This window comes from Aquarana catesbeiana, linkage group LG10 (genome assembly GCF_042186555.1).
Source record: "Aquarana catesbeiana isolate 2022-GZ linkage group LG10, ASM4218655v1, whole genome shotgun sequence".
In the NCBI taxonomy this organism is placed as follows: Eukaryota; Metazoa; Chordata; class Amphibia; order Anura; family Ranidae; genus Aquarana; species Aquarana catesbeiana.
Genome location: NC_133333.1, coordinates 74,996,630 through 75,023,800, shown reverse-complemented (window position 1 = coordinate 75,023,800; position 27,171 = coordinate 74,996,630). Strand labels below are relative to the sequence as shown.

Genomic DNA, 27,171 nt, shown 5'->3' with positions numbered 1-27,171 from the left:
TCCTCTGCCCTCAAAGCATCTGACCACACCAAGATCGGTGTGATAAAATGCTTTCCCAATTTTCCAATGACGCTGTTTACCTCCGACGAAGTCATGAAATGCTCGTAGCTTCCGGTTTCTTAGGCCATAGAGATGTTTGAAGCCACTCTGGTCTCTGATCAGCTCTATGGTCAGCTGGCTGAATCACCGGCTGCATTCTCAGGTTCCCTGTTGGGACAGGAGAGCCAGAGAAAAACATGGAAGACTGTAAAAGCAGTCTAGAGGCTAATTAGCCGCTAGGATTGCTTTTACATGAAAGCCGACTGCTAGCTAAAAAGAATGATACCAAGATGATACCTAAACCTGTAGGCATCTTTCTGGTATAACCACTCAAAGTCCAGCAACATACCAGTACGTTGCTGGTCCTTGTTGGGCATATATTGTAAACTTTTTTTTCATGCAGCCTGTGGGCTGAACGAAAAAAAGAGATTGATCGGTGGGTATGCCCACCATTACCTCCCTTCATACACCCACTTCTAATGATGGGCATACATGCACTGTATATATATGCCGAAGCATGGGGGCATCCTCCCGCAAAAGTTAGGAGCAAATCGCTCCTCCGCCCTCTGCTGCCCCCACGCTTCGGCATATATGCTGAAGTATGTAACTGTGGTGGTGAAATCACCTCTGACAGTGCTGGAGTCACGGATTTATGTATCGTGGGAGCAAACGCTGTTGCTGTCAAGATAAAAAAAATCTGCGCTGCAACTGAAAGGCGTACCTGCTAAGCAAATGATGGTTAACAATAAAACAAAGTAACATTACAGTATAACAGTAATGCCCCGTACACACAGTCGGACTTTGTTCGGACATTCCAACAACAAAATCCTAGGATTTTTTCCGACGGATGTTGGCTCAAACTTGTCTTGCATACACACGGTCACACAAAGTTGTCGGAAAATCCGATCGTTCTAAACGCGGTGACGTAAAACACGTACGTCGAGACTATAAATGGGGCAGTGGCCAATAGCTTTCATCTCTTTATTTATTCTGAGCATGCGTGGCACTTTGTCCGTCGGATTTGTGTACACACGATCGGAATTTCCGACAACGAATTTTGTTGTCGGAAAATTTTATATCCTGCTCTCAAACTTTGTGTGTCGGAAAATCCGATGGAAAATGTGTGATGGAGCCTACACACGGTCAGAATTTCCGACAACAAGGTACTATCACACATTTTCCGTCGGAAAATCCGACCGTGTGTACGGGACATTAGACTTACCATACCTGCAAAGCAAATACAAAAAAAACATAGTAAAAAGTAAAACATTTGCCGCAACCTGTGCCTAAAATATATATGCCGAAGCATGGGGGCATCCTCCCGCAAAAGGTAGGAGCAAATCGCTCCTCCACCCACTGCTGCCCCCACGCTTCGACATATATGCTGAAGTATGTAACTGTGGTGGTGAAATCACCTCCGACATCGCTGGAGTCACGGCTTTATGTATCTTGGGAGCAAACGTTGTTGCTGTCAAGATAAATAAATCCGCTCTGCAGCTGAATGGTGTACCTGAAAACAAAAAAATGGTTACCAATAAAACACAGTAAACAGTAAAGTATAAAAAAATTGTATATCTGAAAAGCAAACATGGTAAAACATAATAACAATAAAACATTGCAGAATAGAATACAGTAAAAAAGAGCAGAACAATAGAGAGAGAATAGAGAGAGAGAGAACAATAAAACAACTATTTTTTTGTTTTTTTTATTTTATATTTTTTTTGTGTTTTTATTTTTTTTTACTTTTTTTTTTACACTTTTTTTTGCAACTATAACTTTTGTAACTGGTACCAGGTTCTGGTCTCTCAAAATGCGATGGCATCTTGGGAGACCCTGTGTTAGTGTGCCTAGTCTGTGCAGTGCTGTACCCTACGCTAATACTCAACTAGTGAATGGTAGCATTCAAAACATTCACCAATGCATAGACCAGGATTGTCAGGACAGGAGGGACAATAATACCGGGTGTCACGCCTATATCCGCACTTGCTGCAGACATGACATCTTCTTTGGGGGGCTCGTTGGGTAGGGGTACTCGGGAGGACATACCTAAAATGCCTCTCATGCAGCCTGCTTACTGCATTTGTTAGGGGAAGGTGAGGTGAAGCACCGTCTGGATACAGAAGGGCTCTGACGATCTCTTCCTGGAATTTAAGGAAGGATCCAGTCCGTCCTGAAGCTCTGTATAGCACATGAGCATTCAGCAAAGCCAATTGAAATAAATAAACAGACACTTTCTTGTACCAGCATCTGGCCTTACGGGCAATTAGGTACGGCGCCAACAACTGGTCGTTGAGGTCCACCCCTCCCATATTTTGGTTATATTCGTGGACACAGAGGGGTTTCTCCACAACACCAGTTGCCGTAGTAATTTGGACTGTCGTGTCTGCATGAATGGAGGTAAGAACGAAAACATTCTTATTATCCTTCCACTTCATAGCGAGCAAGTTATTACACTTGAAGCAGGCTCTCTCCCCCAGCCTAAGATGGGAATCTACAAGCCGCTGGGGAAAGCCCCGGCGATTAGGTTGCACGGTGCCATATGCTTCAATCTGTTGATCAAAAAGGTGACTAAAAAGTGGCACGCTCGTGTAATAATTGTCCACGTACAAGTGGTACCCCTTTCCGAATAAGGGTGACACCAAGTCCCACACAATCTTCCCAGCGCTTCCTATGTAGTCAGGGCAGTTTGACAGCTCTACGTGACTATCTTTGCCCTCGTAAACCATAAAACTACATGTATAGCCTGAGGCCCTGTCACAGAGCTTATACATCTTGACCCCGTATCTGGCACGCTTGCTGGGAAGGTACTGTTTTAATGACAAGCGGCCAGAAAACTTAATCAGGGACTCATGAACGCAGCCAACTTGATGGGGAGAAAACAAGTCTGCAAAACATTGGTTGAAGTGGTTTACGAGGGGCCGAATTTTGTAGAGCCAATCGTATTCAGGGTCTCCACGAGGACGACAGAGTTCATTGTTGTTGAAGTGCATAAACCCACAAAATCTGCTTGTATCGTGCCCTGGTCATGGAGGCAGAGAACAAGGGCATATGGTGAATTGGGTCAGTGGACCAATATGAATGCAACTCACTCTTTTTAGTTATGCCCATGTTGAGGGAAAGGCCCAGAAAGAGCTTAAATTCGGAGACTGTAATTGGTCTCCAATCTCTGGCAAGGGAGGACTGGTGAATAGTGGCGATGTGTTGACCAGCGTATAAATTGCTTTGGTCCACAATAGATTTATAGAGATCTTCGGTGAAAAACAGCGAATAAAAATCCAGTGGCGTAAAATCAACTGTTAGAGGGGGTGGAGAAAAGGAAGCGCCACCTGAGTGCAGTATTAATGTAAGATTTTAATGACATAAAAAGTAAACACTTACAGGAAAAACAAATTAAAAGGCTCATCTGTGAGTAGGCAGTGTTATCTTCCTCGATTTCCAGTCCGGAACAGGTACCAGCGTTGTAGGGCTGCAGATGGAGACTTGCAGCTTGTATCTCTTCCTGTGGCCGTCAGGGAGAAGCTGGGACCGGCGTGGAACGCACAGGGGAGGTGAATGACCTGTGACGTCACGCACCTCCCCTGTGCGTTCCACGCCGGTCCCAGCTTCTCCCTGACGGCCACAGGAAGAGATACAAGCTGCAAGTCTCCATCTGCAGCCCTACAACGCTGGTACCTGTTCCGGACTGGAAATCGAGGAAGATAACACTGCCTACTCACAGATGAGCCTTTTAATTTGTATTTCCTGTAAGTGTTTACTTTTTATGTCATTAAAATCTTACATTAATACTGCACTCAGGTGGCGCTTCCTTTTCTCCACCCCCTCTTGCAATACTACAGAGCCAGCTCTCTGAGGACAGCAGCCGCCCTTAGGATCAACCATCCCACTAGCCAGCCCTTTACATCCTGAACGATTAGAGACTTTATTAACCCCTGGACTGCCACTACTATGGCCATGGACTGTATGCCTGGCTAAATTTTATATACCCCCAGGATTGTATGCATCTTCTGTATAAGCGCTTACAGTTATTATCACCTCTATCTGTAAAATCAACTGTTTCCACATGAATGCCGGGTTGGCCAGTGAATGGGGGAAGTACGGGTGCTGCAGAAGTGGTGGGTTCCCAATTTTGATTGGCGAATGCAGCAGGAAGGGCACTATGGGCACGACGGGCCTGTGTTCGTCTTCTTGGTGGCAGCGGGACACTACTTGTGCTTGCCACCTCGCCAGCTTGAACTGCACTTATGGGACTCGCCACTTCACCAAGTGTTACTGCAGTGCTGGATGTACGACCAGGGTGTACTAGGCCGCTGGTGCTTGCCAGTTCATCAGAAGGAATAGCGGCGCTAGTACTGCTCTGCTCCATACGAGGGACCTGCGGTTCTTGCACATCAAGGACAGAAGAAGAAGTTCGGGGTCTGGTACGCCTGACCTTAGCAGGGACCACAACTCCGTCGTCAGAGCTATCTGTCATGGAGCTGCTGTACAGGATGGTATTCTGAGCCTGAATCTGACAGATGAGTGACTTCCTCTTCACTATCTGTCATGCTCAGAAACGTGTAGGCCTCTTCACTAGTGTACCTTCGATTTGCCATTTTGGGCTCTAAATTTAGTGGTACACTAGTGAGACTCACAGGCAAAAAAGCTCCTGACTGTTAGCGACTGTATCAAAACGCTACCAACAAAAACTGTTAGCGATAGCAGGGATCAGGCCTGACTCTGCAAATGCTGCAGTTATGTGTGTTTTGTAAGTGACAGTGATCGATCGATACTGCACTTGGGTGGGCTGGGCAGAGCCTCTGAAGAAGAAGGTGCTACCTTCGAAGCGCGTTAGCCAGCAGCAGTCCGCACGTCTTCTCCATAGGATCTGGGGACTGCCACCAGTGGACTGATCACCACTAGCCATTGATTATTCAAGAGTGATTTTCCTCCACCCTTGTGAGTAGTAGTCTTTACGTGTTCTTTTGTTAATAAACTGTTTTAAGGATAATGCACAAGGCCGGTGCGCCCTTTCTCTTCTGTGTTCTCAACTATTCCTGTCTGCTTATGACCCTGACCTTTGGCGTGAACTCTGCTGTCCTTGTCTGCTTGTGGCCCTGACCTTGGCTTATTCCCTTACTATCCCTATCCTCCTGTGGGTGTGAGCTGGGGGACCCTGGGGGTCGCGACCTGGAGCCAGTTGCAGCCCAGTCCATCCTCACCACTAGAGGCTCTGGTGAACACCTGCTGGCTCTTAGACTCCGCGCCCTAGGGAATCTTACGCTCTAACCCCGGTGGGATCCGTGTTGGGGTTCCAGCAGCCCTGCCTTCCTTACCACCCTGATTCCCATCCACAGCAGTCAGCCGTAGGGTCCACTACCTTGTGGTGCACTCCTAAATTCCAACGGTGTGCATCTGTCACCTAGCCTTAAGGTGACCTGAGAGTTTGATCAGCCATGGACCCGGCTGACGTGCCGCTTCCTGCAGCCGATCCACTGCAGGGCATAGTTCACAGACTCGAGACCCATGAATCTAATCAGACTCAGGTAATGCGATTCCTTCAAGATCTGGCTTCCCGCTTTGAGCAGCTCCAGGCCTCCTTGGGAAACCTGCACCTGCAGCCTCAAGTACAATCAGCAGCTGCACCTATCGCACCAGTCGCAGCCATGCATTCATTATTACTGCCAGCTCCGTCCTGTTTCTTTGGGGACTCCAAGGCCTGCAGGGGCTTCCTCAGCCAATGCACCATTCATTTTGAGCTCCAGCCTCAAAACTTTCTGTCTGATCAGGCTAAGGTAGCCAATATCATTTCCCTCCTCTCCGGTGAAGCTTTAGCCTGGGCTGCCCTGCTGTGGGAGAAGAATGACCCGGTGGTTTCCAGCCTGTCCGACTTCTTGAAGCTCTTTCGTTATATCTTCGAGGAGCCAGTTTGGGTTTCTTCAGCGGCTAGTGCCCTTTTACGCCTTCGCCAAGAATCTTGTTCAGTGGGACAATATGTGCTTCAGTTCCGTGTCCTCACAGCTGACTTGAGCTGGAACACTGAGGCCCTGGTCGCAACCTTTTTACATGGCCTCTCTGACCGATTTAAGGACGAATTAGCGGGAAGAGCCATCCCCGCCGGTCTGGACGATGTAATTTCCTTGTGCAATCAGATTGACATTCGTTTCCAGGAGAGGTCCCTAGAAAAAAGACACCAGCACTCCCTAGGTCCTAGTCAGCCTGAACTCTTCCCCCGTCAGCCTGTGGAGCATCCTCTGCCTGCTGAGGAACCTATGCAGCTGGGCCGGACCAGACTAACCCCTGAAGAACGTGCTAGATGCAGAACTCTGGGCTTGTGTCTTTATTGTGGGAGCAAGGGTCATTTTCATGACTCCTGCTGGCTTCGTCCAGGAAACGCTCGGGTCTAATACATTTAGGAGGTGGAGTATTGGACCCAGAAACATCACCTTCTTGTCTTCTTCTTCCGATGTTCCTCCATGTAGGCACTTCTCCCCAATCGGTCCTAGCATATCTGGACTCCGGGGCTGCTCGCAATTTTATGGACTGGAGAACTGCTTCTTCTATGAAGCTTACCCTTTCTCCCCTCACTACACCACTTGTAGTCTCAGCAATTGATGGCACTCTGCTCCCAGGGGGCCCTACCCATTTCCAGACGCTACTTATTAGGATGTCGGTAGGGATTCTCCACCTCCGGAGTGGATTATCTTCCTCATTCTACCCAAGGCCTCCACCCCCATTGTATTGGGCCTTCCTTGGCTACAGCTCCATTCTCCACATGTGGACTGGGTCTTTGGGCAGATCCTGGCTTGGGGTCCTTCGTGTTTCTCGTCCTGTCTTCTCAAGGTAGCCCCCAAGGAGAGACTTCCCATTGCTACCACATCCGTATCTTCTGATCTTCCCGCGGCATACAGCGATTACCGGGATGTGTTCTGTAAGAAGTCTGCTGAGGTGCTTCCTCCCCACAGATCTTTTGACTGTGCCCTTGACCTTGTCTCTGGAGCAACTCTGCCCAGGGGTCGTACCAGAGACCCAGGCCATGTCTGAGTATGTCACCGAGAATCTGGAGAGAGGTTTCATGAAGAAATCCTCATCGCATGCAGGAGCAGGGTTCTTTTTCATTGCCAAAAAGGATGGTACCCTCAGACCCTGCATCGACTATCGAGGTATAAGCGCAGTGACTATCAAAAACCGATACCCCTTATCTCTAATATCTGAGCTATTCGACAGGTTGAAGGGGGCTTCCATTTTCACCAAGTTGGATCTCAGAGGTGCATACAATCTCATTCGAATATGGGAAGGTGACGAATGGAAGACTGTGTTTAACACTAGGGACTAGGGATGAGCCGAACACCCCCCTGTTCGGTTCGCACCAGAACATGCGAACAGGAAAAAAGTTCGTTCGAACATGCGAACACCGTTAAAGTCTATGGGACACGAACATGAATAATCAAAAGTGCTAATTTTCAAGGCTTATATGCAAGTTATTGTCATAAAAAGTGTTTGGGGACCTGGGTCCTGCCCCAGGGGACATGGATCAATGCAAAAAAAAGTTTTAAAAACGGCCGTTTTTTCAGGAGCAGTGATTTTAATAATGCTTAAAGTCAAACAATAAAAGTGTAATATCCCTTTAAATTTCGTACCTGGGGGGTGTCTATAGTGTGCCTGTAAAGGGGCGCATGTTTCCTGTGTTTAGAACAGTCTGACAGCAAAATGACATTTTGAAGGAAAAAACTCATTTAAAACTACCCGCGGCTATTGCATTGCCGACAATACACATAGAAGTTCATTGATAAAAAACGGCATGGGAATTCCCCAAAGGGGAACCCCGAACCAAAATTAAAAAAAAAAAATGACGTGGGGGTCCCCCTAAATTCCATACCAGGCCCTTTAGGTCTGGTATGGATATTAAGGGGAACCCCAGCCAAAATTAAAAAAAAAAATGACGTGGGGTTCCCCCTAAATTCCATACCAGACCCTTCAGGTCTGGTATGGATTTTAAGGGGAACCCCGCGCCAAAAAAAAAAAAAAAAAACGGCGTGGGGTCCCCCCAAAAATCCATACCAGACCCTTATCCGAGCACGCAACCTGGCAGGCCGCAGGAAAAGAGGGGGGGACGAGAGTGCGGCCCCCCCTCCCTCCTGAACCGTACCAGGCCACATGCCCTCAACATTGGGAGGGTGCTTTGGGGTAGCCCCCCAAAACACCTTGTCCCCATGTTGATGAGGACAAGGGCCTCATCCCCACAACCCTGGCCGGTGGTTGTGGGGGTCTGCGGGCGGGGGGCTTATCGGAATCTGGAAGCCCCCTTTAACAAGGTGACCCCCAGATCCCGGCCCCCCCCCTGTGTGAAATGGTAAGGGGGTACATAAGTACCCCTACCATTTCACGAAAAAAGTGTCAAAAATGTTAAAAATGACAAGAGACAGTTTTTGACAATTCCTTTATTTAAATGCTTCTTCTTTCTTCTATCTTGCTTCATCTTCTGGTTCTTCTGGCTCTTCTGGTTCTTCTGGTTCTTCCTCCGGCGTTCTCGTCCAGCATCTCCTCCGCGGCGTCTTCTGTCTTCTTCTCCTCGGGCCGCTCCGCACCCATGGCATGGGGGGGAGGCTCCCGCTCTTCTCTTCTTCTCTTCTTCTCTTCTTCTTTTCTTCTTTTCTTCTTTTCTTCTCTTCTTCTTCATTTTCTTCTCCGGGCCGCTCCGCAATCCATGCTGGCATGGAGGGAGGCTCCCGCTGTGTGACGGCGCTCCTCGTCTGACAGTTCTTAAATAACAGAGGGGGGCGGGGCCACCCGGTGACCCCGCCCCCCTCTGACGCACGGTGACTTGACGGGACTTCCCTGTGACGTCACGGGGAATGCCACAGGGAAGTCCCGTCAAGTCACCGTGCGTCAGAGGGGGGCGGGGTCACCGGGTGGCCCCGCCCCCCTCTGTTATTTAAGAACTGTCAGACGAGGAGCGCCGTCACACAGCGGGAGCCTCCCTCCATGCCAGCATGGATTGCGGAGCGGCCCGGAGAAGAAAATGAATAGGAAGAAGAGAAGAAGAGAAGAAAAGAAGAAAAGAAGAGAAGAAGAGAAGAGCGGGAGCCTCCCCCCCATGCCATGGGTGCGGAGCGGCCCGAGGAGAAGAAGACAGAAGACGCCGCGGAGGAGATGCTGGACGAGAACGCCGGAGGAAGAACCAGAAGAACCAGAAGAGCCAGAAGAACCAGAAGATGAAGCAAGATAGAAGAAAGAAGAAGCATTTAAATAAAGGAATTGTCAAAAACTGTCTCTTGTCATTTTTAACATTTTTGACACTTTTTTCGTGAAATGGTAGGGGTACTTATGTACCCCCTTACCATTTCACACAGGGGGGGGGCCGGGATCTGGGGGTCACCTTGTTAAAGGGGGCTTCCAGATTCCGATAAGCCCCCCGCCCGCAGACCCCCACAACCACCGGCCAGGGTTGTGGGGATGAGGCCCTTGTCCTCATCAACATGGGGACAAGGTGTTTTGGGGGGCTACCCCAAAGCACCCTCCCAATGTTGAGGGCATGTGGCCTGGTACGGTTCAGGAGGGAGGGGGGGCCGCACTCTTGTCCCCCCCTCTTTTCCTGCGGCCTGCCAGGTTGCGTGCTCGGATAAGGGTCTGGTATGGATTTTTGGGGGGACCCCACGCCGTTTTTTTTTTTTTTTTTTGGCGCGGGGTTCCCCTTAAAATCCATACCAGACCTGAAGGGTCTGGTATGGAATTTAGGGGGAACCCCACGTCATTTTTTTTTTTAAATTTTGGCCGGGGTTCCCCTTAATATCCATACCAGACCTGAAGGGCCTGGTATGGAATTTAGGGGGACCCCCACGTCATTTTTTTTTTTTAATTTTGGTTCGGGGTTCCCCTTTGGGGAATTCCCATGCCGTTTTTATCAATGAACTTCTATGTGTATTGTCGGCAATGCAATAGCCGCGGGTAGTTTTAAATGAGTTTTTTCCTTCAAAATGTCATTTTGCTGTCAGACTGTTCTAAACACAGGAAACATGCGCCCCTTTACAGGCACACTATAGACACCCCCCAGGTACGAAATTTAAAGGGATATTACACTTTTATTGATTGACTTTAAGTATTATTAAAATCACTGCTCCTGAAAAAACGGCCGTTTTTAAAACTTTTTTTTGCATTGATCCATGTCCCCTGGGGCAGGACCCAGGTCCCCAAACACTTTTTATGACAATAACTTGCATATTAGCCTTTAAAATTAGCACTTTTGATTTCTCCCATAGACTTTTAAAGGGTGTTCCGCGGCATTCGAATTTGCCGCGAACACCCCAAATTGTTCGCTGTTCGGTGAACTTGCGAACAGCCAATGTTCGAGTCGAACATGAGTTCGACTCGAACTCGAAGCTCATCCCTACTAGGGACGGGCATTACGAATACCTGGTTATGCCTTTTGGTTTGTGTAATGCTCCAGCTGTGTTCCAGAACTTTGTCAATGAAATCTTCAGGGATCTATTGTACCAGTTTGTTGTCATCTATCTGGATAACATTCTCATCTTTTCCGAAAATCTGCTTGCTCACAGAAACCATGTCCGCACCGTACTTCAGCGTCTTGGAGAGAATAATCTCTATGCCAAGCTGGAGAAATGTTCCTTTGAATGTCTTGAGGTCCTGTTTCTGGGATGTTTTGTTTCTAGTTTGGGTCTTCGCATGGATCCCGGAAAGGTCTCGGACATTACCAACTGGCCCCTTCCTGCTAGCCTCAAGGCCACACAGCGCTTTCTTGGCTTCACAAATTATTATAGGCAGTTCATAAGGAATTACTCTTCCATTGCTGCGCCTATTATCGCTTTGACCAAGAAGGGTGCGAATGCCAAAGACTGGCCTCCCGAGGCTGTCTCTGCATTTCACGATCTGAAACAGGCCTTTGTTTCTGGACCTCTCTTGAGGAGACCAAAGTAGACGCTTCTTTGATGGGGGTGGCAGCTGTGCTTCTTCAGTTCTTTGAGAAGAGACGTCAGCCATGTGCGTTCTTTTCCAAAAAATGTCCTCAGGCAGAGTGAAATTATGTCATTGGTGATCGGGAACTTCTCGCAATTAAATTGGCGTTGGAGGAGTGGCGTCATCTCTTGGAGGGTTCCCCTCACTCCATAACGATCTTTACTGATCACAAGAATCTACAATACCTACAGAATGCTAAACGTCTGAACCCCAGACAGGCCAGGTGGAGTCTCTTCTTTTCTCATTTTAAATTCACGATTAAGTACAAACCTGGTTCCTCTCTAGGTCATTTGACACTTTGGACGAGGAGTCCACCCCTGAGCCTGAGCCGATTATTCCGACCTCATGCATTGTTGCCCATTCTACCACCCTGGAATCAAAAATTCCTCCTGGCAGGAACTTTGTTCCCACGGAGCTAAGAGCTAAGATCCTTAGTTGGGGACATGATTCCAAGGTGGCAGGTCATGCTGGGTTCCTCCGATCCTTCCTGCACATCAGTCGTCACTACTAGTGGCCTAATCTCCGCTCGGATGTTAAAGAGTACGTTAAGGCTTGTCATGTCTGTGCTCAGTCTAAATCTTCCACTCAAGCCCTGGTCAAGCTGCTGGTCTTCTCATGCCCTTGCCCATTCCTAAGGAGCCCTGGTCTCACATCGCCATGGATTTTATCACCGATCTTCCACTGTCGGAGAATAATATGGCCATTTGGTTGGTAATCAATTGGTTCTCCAAGATGGCTCATTTTGTTCCGCTTCCTGGTCTCCCTTCTGCCTCTGCCTTGGTTCCCATTTTTGTACGAGAGATTTTCCGCCTTCATGGTGTTCCTTCCCATGTCGTTTCTGACAGGGGTGTTCAGTTTACTTCTCGTTTTTGGAGAGCCTTTTGCAAATCCCTCAACATTACCTTGGATTTTACCTCTTCTTACCATCCCCAATCCAATGGCCAGACTGAGAGGGTTAATCAGGAGTTGGAGGTCTTTCTCCGTACCTTGGTCTCGGCTCATTACGATGATTGGGCATCACTACTCCCGTGGGCAGAGTTCTCCCACAATAATCATGTCAACGTCAGTTCTCAGAAAACACCCTTTGTCACTGTTTATGGAAGACACCCTCAACTTCCTCTTCCTATGACCTGTTCTTCCGACATTCCAGCTTTGGCTACTGTTCAGGAATCATTCAATTCCATGTGGGCTGACGTTTATGATTCCCTCCAGAGAGCTGCCAACAAATCCAAGAGTTTTTCTGACCATCGCAGGTGTAAGCCGCCTTCTCTTCAGCCAGGAGACAAAGTCTGGCTCTCCACCAGGAACATCAGACTCCAGGTTCCTTCTCTCAAATTTGCCCCAAGATTCATTGGTCCGTACACCATAACTTCTAAACTGAATCCAGTTTGTTTCAAGCTCCAGATTCCCAAAAGCCTCAAAATCTCTAATGCCGCGTAAACACGGTCGGACTTTTCGTCTACAAAAGTCCGACAGCCTGTCCGCCAGACTTCCGGCGGACTTTCGGCGGACTTGCAGCAGACTTTCTAACGAACGGACTTGCCTACACACGACCACACAAAAGTCTGACGGATTCGTACGTGATGACGTACACCGGACTAAAATAAGGAAGTTCATAGCCAGTAGCCAATAGCTGCCCTAGCATGGGTTTTTGTCCGTCGGACTAGCACACAGACGAGCGGATTTCGGGGTCCGTCGTAGTTACGACGTAAAGATTTGAAGCATGTTTCAAATCTAAAGTCCGTCGGATTTGAGGCTGAAAAAGTCTGCTGAAAGTCCGGAGAAGCCCACACACGATCGGATTACCAGCCAGCTTTAGTCCGTCGGCGTCCGTTGGACTTTTGTAGACGAAAAGTCCGACCGTGTGTACGCGGCATAACTCCTTCCATTTTGCCCTTCTGAAGCCTTTAGTCCTCAATAAGTTCTCTCGTCCTCTCTCTACCGCAGTGCCGGTCTCTGAGGATAATCAGGAGTACGAGGTTAGCCAAATTTTGGATTCCCGACTCTGTAGAGGCATTCTCCAGTACCTCGTGCATTGGAAAGGGTTTGGTCCTGAGGAGAGGTAGTGGATCACGGCTTCTGAGGTCTTTGCACCTCGTCTGTTGAGGAAGTTTCATTTGAAGTTCCCCTTTAAACCTGGTCCCAGGAGGGGAAGGGGGAGGCATCGTAAGAGGGGGGTACTGTCATGGTTATGCAATAGAGTTTTGTCTGTCAGCTTACCTGTCTCCATGTGTTCATCTCTAGAGACCAGCTGACTCTCACCTGACTGCTTTTATAATCTCTCCTCTAGCATGGCTCCACCCCAGCTCCTATCAGGGAGCTCTATGTTAACCTCTGCACTGCAGGCCAGCCCTGCTGATCAACCTTTGTGTGTTTGGCTTCCTGTTTCCTTCCTGCCATGTGCTCTATGTTTGTTTCTGTTACCGACCTTGGCATGTTCTCAACTATTCCTGTCTGCTTGTGACCCTGACCTTTGGCGTGTCCCCAACTATCCCTGTTTGTCTGTGACCCTGAACCTTTGGCGTGAACTCTGTTGTCCTTGTCTGCTTGTGGCCCCGACCTTGGCTTATTCCCTTACTATCCCTATCCTCCTGTTTCCTACTGTGGGTGTGAGCTGGGGGTCGTGACCTGGAGCCAGCTGCAGCCCAGTCCATCCTCACCACTAGAGGCTCTGGTGAACACCTGCTGGCTCTTGGACTCCGCGACCTAGGGAATCTTTTGCTCTAACCCCAGTGGGATCCGTGTTGGTGTTCCAGCGGCCCTGCCTTCCTTACCACCCTGACTCCCATCCGCAGCAGTCAGCCGTAGGGTCCACTACCTTGCGGTGCACTCCTGATTCCAACGGTGTGCATCTGTCACCTAGCCTTAAGGTGACCTGACAGTATTTGAGTTTCCACTCTCTTATATTTTTTTATATTTTTTTAATTTATTATTTATTGGCACTTCACCATTGGTCAATATTTGTGTGTTTCCATGTTATTTATACATTTGGTATCCAATTATTACGTGTATAGTGCATATTACATAGCACAGCACTTTTCAATTAATTTATTTTACAGTTTGTTCTGATTTTAGCTGCTGTTTTTTATATTGATCCTATTACCTTTTACATATTTTTATATTTTTGATGAGATCATATTTACAGCGTGGCGTAGTATTTACTCATTTATGTTTGCACGAATTGTGAGACGTGTTTAATGCCAGCAGCTTTTTCTTGCTCTATACATTTAATGGGCATCTGGTCAGTGGTGGCTCGCAGGATTCTTTGTGTTTTCTAATTATTACTGTATGCTGTAGATGGTGCAAGGTGCAGGTTTTGTGAAACAAACAGGTGTAGTGCTTTCCTTCGTAAGGACCGCTGAAGTTTTGCCCAAGTTCTTTCCTATTCTGTGCAGAGGCAGCCAGCCACATAGCAACAGTCACTGACTTTGGCTCAATGAACAGTCTATGTGTTTGTCTTTTTGTATTTATTGTTGACAGGGCTGGACTGGGACAGAAATTTGGCCCTGGACTTCATCCAGACCGGCCCACTTACATTTTGAGTGTCCCATCAGCAGCCCCCTTACATCAGATTGTCCCATCAGCAGCCCCCTTACATCAGATTGTCCCATCAGCAGCCCCCTTACATCAGAGTGTCCCATCAGCACCCCCTTACATAAGAGTGTCCCATTAGCAGCCCCCTTACATCAGATTGTCCCATCAGCACCCCCTTACATCAGAGTGTCCCATCAGCAGCCCCCTTACATCAGAGTGTCCCATCAGCAGCCCCCTTACATCAGAGTGTCCCATCAGCAGCCCCCTTACATCAGAGTGTCCCATCAGCACCCCCTTACATCAGAGTGCCCCATTAGTAGCCCCCTTACATCAGATTGTCCCATAAGCACCCCCTTACATCAGAGTGTCCCATCAGCAGCCCCCTTACATCAGAGTGTCCCATCAGCAGCCCCCTTACATCAGAGTCCCATCACCAGCCCCTTACATCAGAGTCCCATCACCAGCCCCCTTACATCAGAATGTCCCATCATCAGCCCCCTTACATCAGAGTGTCCAATCAGCAGCCCCTTACATCAGAGTGTTCCATCAGCAGCCCCTTACATCAGAGTCCCATCACCAGCCCCTTACATCAGAGTGTGCCATCAGCAGCCCCTTACATCAGAGTCCCATCACCAGCCCCTTACATCAGAGTGTCCCATCAGCAGCCCCTTACATCAGAGTGTCCCATCAGCAGCCCCTTACACCAGAGTCCCATCACCAGCCCCTTTACATCAGAGTCCCATCACCAGCCCCTTACATCAGAGTGTCCCATCACCAGCCCCTTACATCAGAGTGTCCCCTCACCAGCCCCTTACATCTGAGTGTCCCATCACCACCCCCTTACATCAGAGTGTCCCATCAGCAGTCCCCTTACATCAGAGTCCCATCAGCAGCCCCTTACATCAGAGTGTGCCATCAGCAGCCCCTTACATCAGAGTCCCATCACAGCCCCTTACATCAGAGTGTCCCATCAGCAGCCCCTTACACCAGAGTGTCCCATCAGCAGCCCCTTACACCAGAGTCCCATCACCAGCCCCTTTACATCAGAGTCCCATCACCAGCCCCTTACATCAGAGTGTCCCATCAGCAGCCCCTTACATCAGAGTGTCCCATCAGCAGCCCCTTACACCAGAGTCCCATCACCAGCCCCTTTACATCAGAGTCCCATCACCAGCCCCTTACATCAGAGTGTCCCATCACCAGCCCCTTACATCAGAGTGTCCCCTCACCAGCCCCTTACATCTGAGTGTCCCATCACCACCCCCTTACATCAGAGTGTCCCATCAGCAGTCCCCTTACATCAGAGTCCCATCAGCAGCCCCTTACATCAGAGTGTGCCATCAGCAGCCCCTTACATCAGAGTCCCATCACAGCCCCTTACATCAGAGTGTCCCATCAGCAGCCCCTTACACCAGAGTGTCCCATCAGCAGCCCCTTACACCAGAGTCCCATCACCAGCCCCTTTACATCAGAGTCCCATCACCAGCCCCTTACATCAGAGTGTCCCCTCACCAGCCCCTTACATCTGAGTGTCCCATCACCACCCCCTTACATCAGAGTGTCCCATCAGCAGTCCCCTTACATCAGAGTCCCATCAGCAGCCCCTTACATCAGAGTGTCCCATCAGCAGCCCCTTACATCAGAGTCCCATCACCAGCCCCCTTACATCAGAGTGTCCCCCATCTCCTTCCCCTCCCATGTGTACTCACAGTCCTGAAGGCAGCTTCTCTTCTTCCTCTCTCCAGTCATGTGATAAGTGACAAGTGATAAGGGGAGAGAGGAAAGAAAGTCTGCCGGCTGTCTATCTCCCCCTGCAGGCTGGAGGGAGCAGGAAGCCTAATGCTCTCTCCTGCAAGTGACGGAAGCTGCTCCATCTGACAGGAGTGAAATCGCGATCACTCACTGTCAGAGAGATCGGCTCCAGGACTGCACCTGACCGGCCCACTTAGCCATCGGCCCACTGGAAAACTCCCGGTAGTCCCGATGGCCAGTACATGCCTGATTGCTGAGAACTGTTAACTGAATGAGAACAATGGGGAGTGGGATACTCCAAATCGCTTGAGCACAAATGCGAGCTGAAGACATATAGGAACCTGGAAGCAAAGAGCTTACATCACTTCCAGTTTCCAAAGAAGTAAATGGCACTCTTTTTAAAAATGAAAAGCATTTGATGACACTGATCTTGATGATCTTGGTGTGATCAAATGTTTTATAGACCCCAGATCTTTTCATAAAGAGTACCTGCTACATGCCTATTGCTGTCACAAGGGATGTTTACATTCCTTGTGACAGCAGTAAAAGTGATCAAAAATAAAAAAAATGTAAAGTGACAGTGTAAAAATATATATATTAAAAAAAAACGTATTTGTTTTAAGTGCCCCGTCCCCCCCATGCTCACAAGCAAAGATGAACGCACGCATTGGTCCTGCATGCACACAAACACTGGTTGTCCCACACATGTGAGGTATCACTACGAATGTCAAATTATGGAGTCAAATTAGTCAGTCTCCAGCCCTTACTGAAGAAATCAAGGTGGTGTAGCAGCCCATTCGACGTAACGCGTATAGGGGAAAGGAGTCGCAGTGGCAGCGTCATCCCGCGAGCATCTTGTTGTTTCTATGCATCCTGAGCTCGCACTGCTTAAGTGCTGCGTTTGTGAGTAACGTTTTAATGCCTTAATGAGGAAATAAACCGTTTTGATATACAGAGAGCTCTAGATTTTGCCTTTTCTATTCCCATGTGCACCGGACCCCATTGAGGGAATTTGTACTGGCTGGTATCCATCTAATCAGCCGGAGGCAGCACGGAAGTAAGTTCCATGACCAGCTGATCCGTTTGTATCCCAGAGAGGGAACCTGCTTTTTCTGACCTTCTGGTGAAACAGGGGTCAGAACGTGAGGTGAGCGGCCAGGATATTGAGGTGGAGGAGAGCACTTGCATTTTCAACATTTAGGCACTGCTGGTGTGTTGTGCGTTTTTGTGCAGAAGACTCTGAGGATTATATTTGTGCATTCGGACTCTTATTCAATTCATTTTTTATGTGTGTGGACTGTATCTTTATTGTTCATTATTCCTACTTAGGGAACACGTATATTTCATTATTGTGTATATTTCACTATCAGGGAACATGAATATTTGGTTGTGCACCCAGTATCTTGTTATATTGCAAGTTAATCACATATTCTTATTAAAGGATTTATTGGTAGTTATTTAGGAAGCGCAACACTGTTTTGTTATGCATATTTTATATGTGAAGTTAACATATTTTCTGTGTGTACAGCAGCCAGGTGGGGGGGGGGGTATTTTCAACTTTTCAATTTTTTGGGGTTTTTGGTGGGATTTTTTTTTTTTTTTTCCACATCAGCAAACACTTTAGAGAGATTTAACTCAGCCGAGCCATTCATTTATTTCCCCTCTTATTTTCGCATCATTGTGGCAAGAAATATTTTGCTTTCACATTTTCGTTTCTTCCTATTTAATTAAACTTTTAATTTTTTTGTTTTTTGTCTGCCAAACATGTAAATATGTAATTATCTCCCACTCCCCCTCAAACCCCCCCCCCCCCCCAAAAAAAAAACGAGCCCCCCCCATCCCCCTCACCCTCCCAATCTCCCTCTCTCTCTCTCTCTCTAACCCTCAGGCGTCCATAATTATCGTGTATCTCTCAGTTTTTCTGAACTCCAGCCACTTCTCCCAAGTCCTACAGTATTTTTCCCATTGGCCCTCCGTCAGATGAATTGATTCTTCCATACTTCTTACCCATTCCACCCTTATTATCCACTCCCTTAACCTTGGGGCTTCCAGGCCCTTCCAACGATCTCGTTCAGCGCTTTAGCCGCGTTTAAGAGGTGCGGGACTAATGACTTGTTGTATTGGGGTATCTCTTTCTCCATGTCGTGGAACAAACACGTCCATGGATTTTTATTAACCTGCTCCCCCATTATTTGCCGGACTTCTCCTAAGATTTCTTCCCAGTACAACTGTATTTTGGGGCATTCCCACCAAAGGTGTACAAGAGTTCCGACTGCCCCACCTCCCCTCCAGCAAGTTGGGGGGGTCTCAGAATCATACTCGTGCACCCGCTGGGGCGTCCTGTCCCACCTCGCTATCACCTTATAGGCCATTTCATACGTTCGAGAGTCTCTTGCCATTGAGTGTACCATTTTTAGTATCTTACATCTATGTTCATCATCTTTTAAGTATCCTATTTCTTTTTCCCACTTCTCCAAAAAAGTAGGGTGCCCTTTACTTGCTTCCCCTCTTAGTACTCTATAGAATTTAGATATACTGCCTTTCACACTAGTGGGGGTGCATAATAATTTTTCTATTGCTCTTAGTTGGTCTCTTCCTCTCAGTGGTTGTGGTAGTGATTGTGCAAAGTGCTGTATCTGAGCAAACCTCCATTTGTCCAGTGGTTTATTCCCCCATACCCGTGTAATTTCTGTGTAAGTATACAGTCTATTTTCCCTCATTACATCCTGTAATTGTATCACATCTTTTTTCGCCCACCTCGTGAAATATAAGTGCTCCTCCTTCCCTGGCATGAAATAATTAGTATTCAATAGTGATATCAATGGCGAATTATATTCCCAGTGGAATCTCTTACTTAACCCATCCCAAATTTTAAATGTGTTCCTAGTCAACAAATTAACATCGTGTCCTAACTCCCGAAGTTGTGGAGGAATCCATATCATTTTTTCTATGTCAGCCCCACTTTGTGTGATTTCTATATTCACCCAACTTTTCTCTTGTTTACTATATAGCCAATCAGTAACCCTAGAGATAACTATAGCTTGATAATACTTTTTAAAGTCCGGGGCTCCCAGCCCTCCCTGTTTCTTTTCCTTCACCAAGGTGCCGTATGCTATCCTAGGGCGCCTACGTGCCCAGATGAACCTTAGAGTTATAGATTGTAATTTATCAAAAAAAGTAGAAGTGAGAACTATTGGGATCATTTGGAAGGTGTAGATTAACATAGGCAGGACAAACATTTTTACCGCGTTTATCCTGCCAATCCACGACAGGGCTCTGTACCTCATCCTGCCTAATAGGTTATTGATCTTATTGAGTAAGGGAATATAGTTAGCAGCAAACAAGTCCTTCGGTGTCGGTGTTAATTTTATGCCTAGGTACCCTAGATCCCTCTTACACCATGCGAAAGGGAATCTAGGCTGGGTTGCCTTCTGCTCCCGCATAGGGATCGATATATTTAAAAGCTCTGACTTACCCATATTTATTTTAAAGTTTGTCAATCTACCATATTGCTCAAACTCCTTGAGCACCAGGGGATTCTTGTTCTAGGGTATGTAATATAACAGAGTAAGTCATCGGCGAATGCCGCCACTTTATACTCCCTTCCTCCCACCCGGATTCCTTTAATGTCTACATTTTTTGCGGATCGCCGCTAACAGTGGTTCCAGGGTTATTACAAACAGGATCGGGGACAGGGGGCAACCCTGTCTTATCCCATTAAATAACTCAAGGGGAGAAGACAGGGTTCCATTTACTCTAATTCTAGCCTTTGGATGTCTGTATAGTGACAGAATCCATCTCATCATCCTCTCTCCGATTCCTAGGTGTCTCAAAGTTTCAACCATAAATCCCCAGTCCACTCTATCGAAAGCCTTTTCGGCATCGATTGATAATAGGGCTGCTGGGGTATTGCTCCTGACCACTTCCTGCATCAAAAAAATTGATTTCAGGGAATTATCCCTCCCCTCCCGTCCAGGTACGAATCCCACCTGATCATTATGTATCCACTGCTTCAACCCAACTTTCAACCTATCTGCAAGTATTTTAGCAAAGATCTTTATATCTGCGTTCAATAACGAGATTGGTCTATAGCTTCCAGGGGATGCTGGGTCCTTGCCTTCTTTTAAGATAAGAGTGATATGAGCTAACAGGGACTCTTCTCTGGACACCTCTCTCCCCCCCAGGGCATTCAAATAATTGCACAGTTTAGGCACCAGAATTTTTGAAATTTTTTTATAGTATGTTATGGAGTATCCATCGGGGCCCGGGCTCTTTCCCAGGGCAGTATTACTTATCGCTCTTTCTACTTCCTCCTGTAATATAGGCATCTCAAGATGCTCAACCTCCTCCCTTTCTGCCCTGGGAAGGTCTAGTCCCCAGAGGTACTCCCTTATCTTCTCCTTCTTGCTTTCACTCGTCTCCACTTTCCGGCTTACCTTATATAGGGCACTGTAGTAGGAGTGAAATATTTCGGCAATCTTCGGGGAAGAGAATTCTAGGTCCCCCCCCTCATCCCTCATTTTAGGTATAAAGGTCCTATTCTTTTTTCCTTGATCTTTTTTGCCATCCACTTTCCTGGCTTATTTCCCTCCTGATACATATCCTTATTAATAGTGTGGGAAACTTCCTTTCCTTATCCAATAACTCATCCAGTTCTCTTCTTTTCCCTATTAGCTCTTGTTTTTCAGGGATCCCCCTGGGTCTTGTACTCTGTTCTAATTCCTGGATCTCCCTGTATAGGTGTGCCATCTTTTCACCCCTCTCCTTTTTTTTTTTTCCCTGCTCCAATACCGATCAGAATCCCTCTTATATAAGCTTTATGAGCCTCCCAAAGGGTGGCCCTAGATATATCCTCTGTGTCATTTATCTCAAAGTAGTTCTTCAGTTCCTGCTCTATTTTCCCAGCTGAATCCGGATCCTGGATGAGAGAGTCATTCAACTTCCAATTAATCCTAGTCTGAGCCGCACCAGTAATCTCTAACTGGATTTTCAGTGGTGCATGATCAGATAGGGTGATTGCTTTGATTTCTGCTGCCTTCAGGTGAGGTACCAACTGATGTTCTATTAAGATATAATCTATCCTTGAAAATGATTTATGTGCAAAAGAATAAAAGGTGCACTCCCGTTCCCTTGGATGACAAATCCTCCAAGCATCCATTAGCTGGAGGCACATTAGCATTTTTTTTGGTGCCTCCCCTTGAATACCAGGCTTTATCGCACCCCTTGAGGTATCCATCCCGGGGTCCATACTCCAATTTAAATCTCCTGCAATTATTAATTTACCTTTTTTAAAGGTCTCTAGCTTCCTCAGAAATGTTCTTAAAAATTTGTCCGGGTTCCTGTTAGGGGAGTAGATGTTCGCTACTGTGACCAGCATATCGAACAGCTTCCCTTTCACAAAAAGGAACCTGCCCCCTGGGTCGGCCAGTCGCTCATCCTCTATGAACATCATTGTCCTATCAAACCCAATAGCCACTCCCCTTGAATGTGTTGATCCTGCATCCCCATAGAACCACTTTGGGAACTGATATGACGCCAGTCCCCCTCCTGAGTGTGTAATATAAGTCTCCTGCAGGAACACCACATTTGCTCCCAAGAACTGTAACTCCTGGTTAATTTTATATCTTTTTTTTGCTGTATTGAGTCCCCTTACATTATATGTAACAAGATTTACCACTCTCATACTTCACCTCCACTTAGAGTGCCTGGCCAATCCAGTAGGACATACCCAGGAGAGAGAGAGAGGAGAGAGAGTAAAAGAAAAAATGGGGAGAAAAAACCCATGCCCCCCCCTCAACCCAACCCTCGATCCCTCCCTTCCCCCCCACACCTCCACCCCCCCAGTCTGGAACAAATCGCCTATGACGGCTGGGCAGACCCCTCTGTTCATTATATGGGTAGGATGGTTTCCGTCCACCTGATGCCACCCTGCCCCCATATTCCCTAATGGGCTCACATCACAGGTGCCCCCCGGTCCACCCTGGTCCCCTCCACCCCCCCTGCCCCACTCAGCTCATACTATAACTATCCCACACCCCCGGCTATAATTCATTACTACTAACTTGGGTTGCCTATTGGACCCCCTCTATCTCTCCAGCCCGTTATTCTTCGCGTTGATAAAGCTCTCTCTTCCTCTCCCCAACCAGGAATGGGGGGAGGGACAATGTTCAGCTTACTGCAAAAGTCCTCCAGATCCTCTGGGAATCTCAGCACTGCCGTTCGTCCATTTTTTTTCCTGATTAAACAGGCTGGGAACCCCCATTGGTAAGATATCTCTGATGATTTCAGTAACCCTGTCAGAGGTTTCAACAATCTCCTTCTTGTGAGCGTCTCCGCCGACAGGTCTGAATAGACTTGTAGCTCCACCCCTTCAAAACCTAAACCTGCTTGCTGTCGCAATTTTCCCATAATTTTATCTTTTTCTTCCGCATAATGGAACCTTATTATCACATCTCTCGGACTCTCAGATCTATTTCGGGGGTATCGTGTGATCCTTCAAAGGGTTTGTTATTTCTTTATCCAATAAGGGGTTAAGCAGCTGCCGTAGTACTGACGTCAGGCCTTCATTTCCGTATTTTTCTGGGAGTCCTTTAATTCGCAGGTTTTTACGCCGACTGCGATTCTCCTGGTCCTCTAATTTATATAGTAGACTTCTATTTGCATTTTGTAGATCTCTTAGTTGCTTACTAATACCCTCTAGTCTTTGCTCATGATCTTCTAATCTGTCCTCCGACTCCTCCACCCTTATGAGCACTTGCCCAATATCTGTTCTTAAGGCTGCAATGTCTACTTTCAATGAGGTCTCCATTTTTAACAACATCTCAGCAAGCATTTCTTTAATTTGTGGGGCTTCCTCCTGTGTTATCTGCTGTGCTGATCTTTTTCCTACTGATTGCTCTTCACCGCCATTCCTCCCTTGTGGCCCCTCCTGGGCTTCAGAGCCGCTCTGCTGGTGGCTCCCACTGCTTCTTGGCCTTACAGTTTTATTCTCCTGTAATCTCCCTCCTTTGCTCTCCTCTGCTGCCCCTTCTGTCTATTAGTTCCTGGCCGTGCGGAAGCCCCTAATCTAGGGCTTCCCTGCGTTTCTTCCAATATACTGGACTCCGCGGACATATAACGTTGCATCCCACCCGGGCTTAACACAGCCGTGGTGCCTTTATTAGCTTTAGTTGATTTCCCCCTCATTTCTCTGGTTTACGATCCGTCTAACCTGGCGTGGAATATTAGTTTAAACCCGGGAGAATGTCCAGCTTCTGCGTGATTTTGTGCGATTCCTAAAAATGGTTATACACAGGGGGAGCAAAATTAAGCACCTGCAGGGCTTCCTCTTTATAGTCATACACAATTAATTGACCAGCTTGGTTCCACTTAAGCGCGAGCCCACGCATCCATACCACAGAGTCTTCTTCAACCCTGGGGTGGTCTGGGGGGGGGGAGCCTGCGCTGGAGTTTACCCAATAACAGTCCCTATGTGTGCGATTTCACAAGTAGGGTTATCTCAGTCTTCAATTCCCTCTATCTTCCCAGACCCCTGTCCACGCAGTTTAAGAGAAGGGAGAGAACCCTGTATTAGCTAAGCAATTCTTCCTTAACTTGCCATTCAACTACATCTCCACCGCTCCACCCTGGTAAAATGACTTCGTTATACAATCCTGAGATAGTATCAAATAGGTCCTTGTGCATTAAGTATCTAAGTGTTCAGTGGGTGAGCTCGTTATGGGCCAGCTATTGACAGTTCATGTATACAATCAGAGAGGAAAAAAAAAAAAATGCATCCAGGCAGTTGTTTCTTAGCCAACATTAACCATTATATCATCTTCCACTTCCCCTGCTTCTCCTCCTCACAATTTCTATATTCCCACCTGTGGATAAGGTACAAGATTGGAGTGCAGGGGGGTTTTTCTTATCAGCAGTCTACTTTTATCAGATGCAGGGAGGTATCCCTGTCCTGATCCCTTTCTATGCTGATCACCTTTCAGGGGGACACCCAGGGATACAGAAACACTCTCACCTCCTCCTTCTTCAACCGACACAGAGGTCTTGTGACGGGGCGTCCCCTTCCTGCTGCTGCTTTGCTCTACCCCACCTCACCAACCTGCTCACAGAAGATCAGCTCTGTCCCGTTCCACCATCCTGTTCACAGGGGTCATCACCGTCTCCTATACTCCAGTTCCCGGGGGCTCCCACACAAGCCGACAGCTTGGTCCAGTGCGGTCCACTGCTCTCCAGGCTCCAACGCATGCGGAGGGGGCGGACGCAAGCCCCCGAAGCCAGTAAGGGACAAGCGATGGCTCACCGCTCAGAGTGCAGGCTCAAACTCTCGCCGCCGGCGTCCCGGCGGCTCTCCCATTCAGCTACAGGCTGAGCGAGCGTGCAGGGAGGGCTGGGGTTTCCAGGGTGTCCTCGGAGTGCGCCTACGTGATGACGCTCCGCCCTGTTCCCCAAGAGGCTCCTATTGTGAAGGGGTACTGAGCAGCGGTCCCCTGGTGGGATTTTTTGTTATATCACCTACTACACATATCACTATTTAGTGATTAAGGTTATTATTATTTCTGCTGATAGAAATTTGTTTTACAATTTTAAAGCGTGACTTTTTATATGTTACAAAAAAATTAGGTTATGTATTATGTTCTTTTGCATTAAAATTAAAGGTGTATTTAAAATAAATTGCATTTGAAAAACCACTGCACAAATACCGTGTGACATCATCAAATTGCAACACCCACCAATTTATTCTCTAGGGCCTCTGATTTAAAAAATATATATAATGTTTGGGGGTTCAAGGAAATTTTCTAGCAAAAAATACTGAAAAGTGCCAGAAAAGGACTAGAGCTAAAGTGGTTAACGTGGTTGTAAAGTCTAAACATTTTTTACCTTAATGCATTCCCTGCAAAAAATGCTTAGGTGTCAGCTTCCCCACTCCCCTCCGCCTTTTACTTACCTGAGCCCTGATTTAATCCAGCATGTCTGCAGCTCTTCTCTCCCCTCACTTCCGGGTCTCACTGGCTTTGCTGGGGCACCGGTAACCATTGGCTCCCAGTGCTGTCAATCAAAGCCAGTGACAAGGGAGAGGGGGACCAGTCCCGCTGTCTGTGCCAAGAGGCTTCCCAAGGGGCACTGGATGGAGGGGAGGGGCAAGGAGACCCGAAAAGAGGAGGCTGAAGCACTCGTGCACATCACTGGATAGAGATGGGGTTCAGGTAAGTATTAGGGGGGCTGAGGGGGCTGCTACACACAGAAGGCTTTTTATCTTAATGCATAGAACTTAATTTAAAAACCGAAATGTGACCCAAGTCAGTCCAAACACAACAGAGCAGAGACTTGCCTCCATCCCTAGAAATTATACAAAAACAAATTGAAAAAAGCGGATGCTGGACTTTAAATCCCTATGGACACTCCACTCCTGGATGTGCCCATTACACAGTCACCCTACCATATCCTGGGTCTTTTACCCTCCACTCTGGTCTCCCTATGTGTGGTCATTCGTTCCTGCCCCCGGCTGGCTGGCCCCGTAACCCCCCACCTAGCCTGCCCACTTCACTTCGGGGCGGGATGATGGGGGGGACTTCATTGGGTTGGGTTCTCCCGCCTCAACCCCGGAGGAGATTAACTTATTCAGGCTATGTTCGTCCAAACACAGTAGCAATGGCTATACACCCATTGGATGCTCTATAGGTTAAGTACCATCATTATATCTAATCTTTTTTCCTAACTAGAGAGCCCGTTGTACTATATATATATCTGATGTAGGTCCATCCACGCATTCATTCTCCACTTTTATTTATTTTATAGCATCCTACTCCTGATGATTGGCTTTAAACGCCATGAAATATGTTGAGTCCATACTCAAGGGTGCCAGGTTCACAGCTTGTATTATCATATTATCATGAATTTATTTTATCATGTTTTGAATATTTATTATTAAAATTATGTATAATATTTTTCTATCATTGCTTTTTGTACCAATCATTTCCTTCTATGTATAAATATTAAATATGTGACTATTGTGCATTGAATATGTTTATATCGTGCCTATATTGTACACAAGAAATATTTGGTTTGTTCATTATAGGGACTACCCTTTGGGGATTGGTTATAATTAATAGGATAATATCCCTTATCCACAGAGACACACCTTAATGCATAGAACGTATTAAGATAAAAAAAAAACTTCTGCCTTTACAACCACTTTAAGTTTAAATTGTACAATAGGTTAATGATATACCTCTTGTAGATCCACTCCCATTTGAAATTAATGCCCTGCCCCTAATTAAAATATATTCTCTCTATACAATTGCTTACTAGACACATAGCAAACAATAGTGCCCCTGGAAAGTTTTTTGAAATGTTGGCAAATAAGGATTATGAGTTTGGTCCTTAGACTGAAAAAAAGCTGCATGAATTCATTCAAAAGATTTGCAAAACCTGCAGTTAGCCAACTCAACTAGTTTCCAGATAAATTCATGTATATGTGTATAATGCTTTTTGTTTTTTTGTCTCTCTAGTGCCATCTGTGGTGAAAGATTTGACTATATCTAACATATCTACTAATGAAGTGACAGTTTCTTGGACAGAATCCAGTGACCCAAATAATAACACATATTCTTATACTGTGGATTGGCAAGGACCAAGTCTTGGAAACAAAACTTTTTTAAAAAACAATAGCATAGTTGTGTCAAATCTAAAACCGGGATCAGACTACAGCTTTAAAGTCTATGCAGTCACTAACAATGGAATTTATGGCCCAGCTTCTGATGTTAAAAATGCTACAACATGTAAGTTGGGGGTTTGCTGATCTAAAAACAATCAAAAACATTTTTAATTGATAGATTTTTTTTTTAAAGCGGAACACCAGGGTTTTGATTTATTTGTTTTCTTGCTATTGGTACAAGTCAA

The 27,171-nt window shown here is 46.9% G+C and overlaps 1 protein-coding gene across 2 annotated transcripts in view; it reads left to right on the top strand.

The window, feature by feature from the left end:
- LOC141110735 (receptor-type tyrosine-protein phosphatase H-like) overlaps positions 1–27,171 on the top strand; it is a 788,595-nt gene that overhangs the window by 377,375 nt on the left and 384,049 nt on the right. For both annotated transcript variants that reach the window (XM_073602293.1, XM_073602291.1), the window contains one exon: positions 26,781–27,050. In XM_073602293.1, the coding sequence (XP_073458394.1) occupies positions 26,781–27,050 (270 nt within the window). The remainder of the gene's footprint in view (positions 1–26,780; positions 27,051–27,171) is intronic.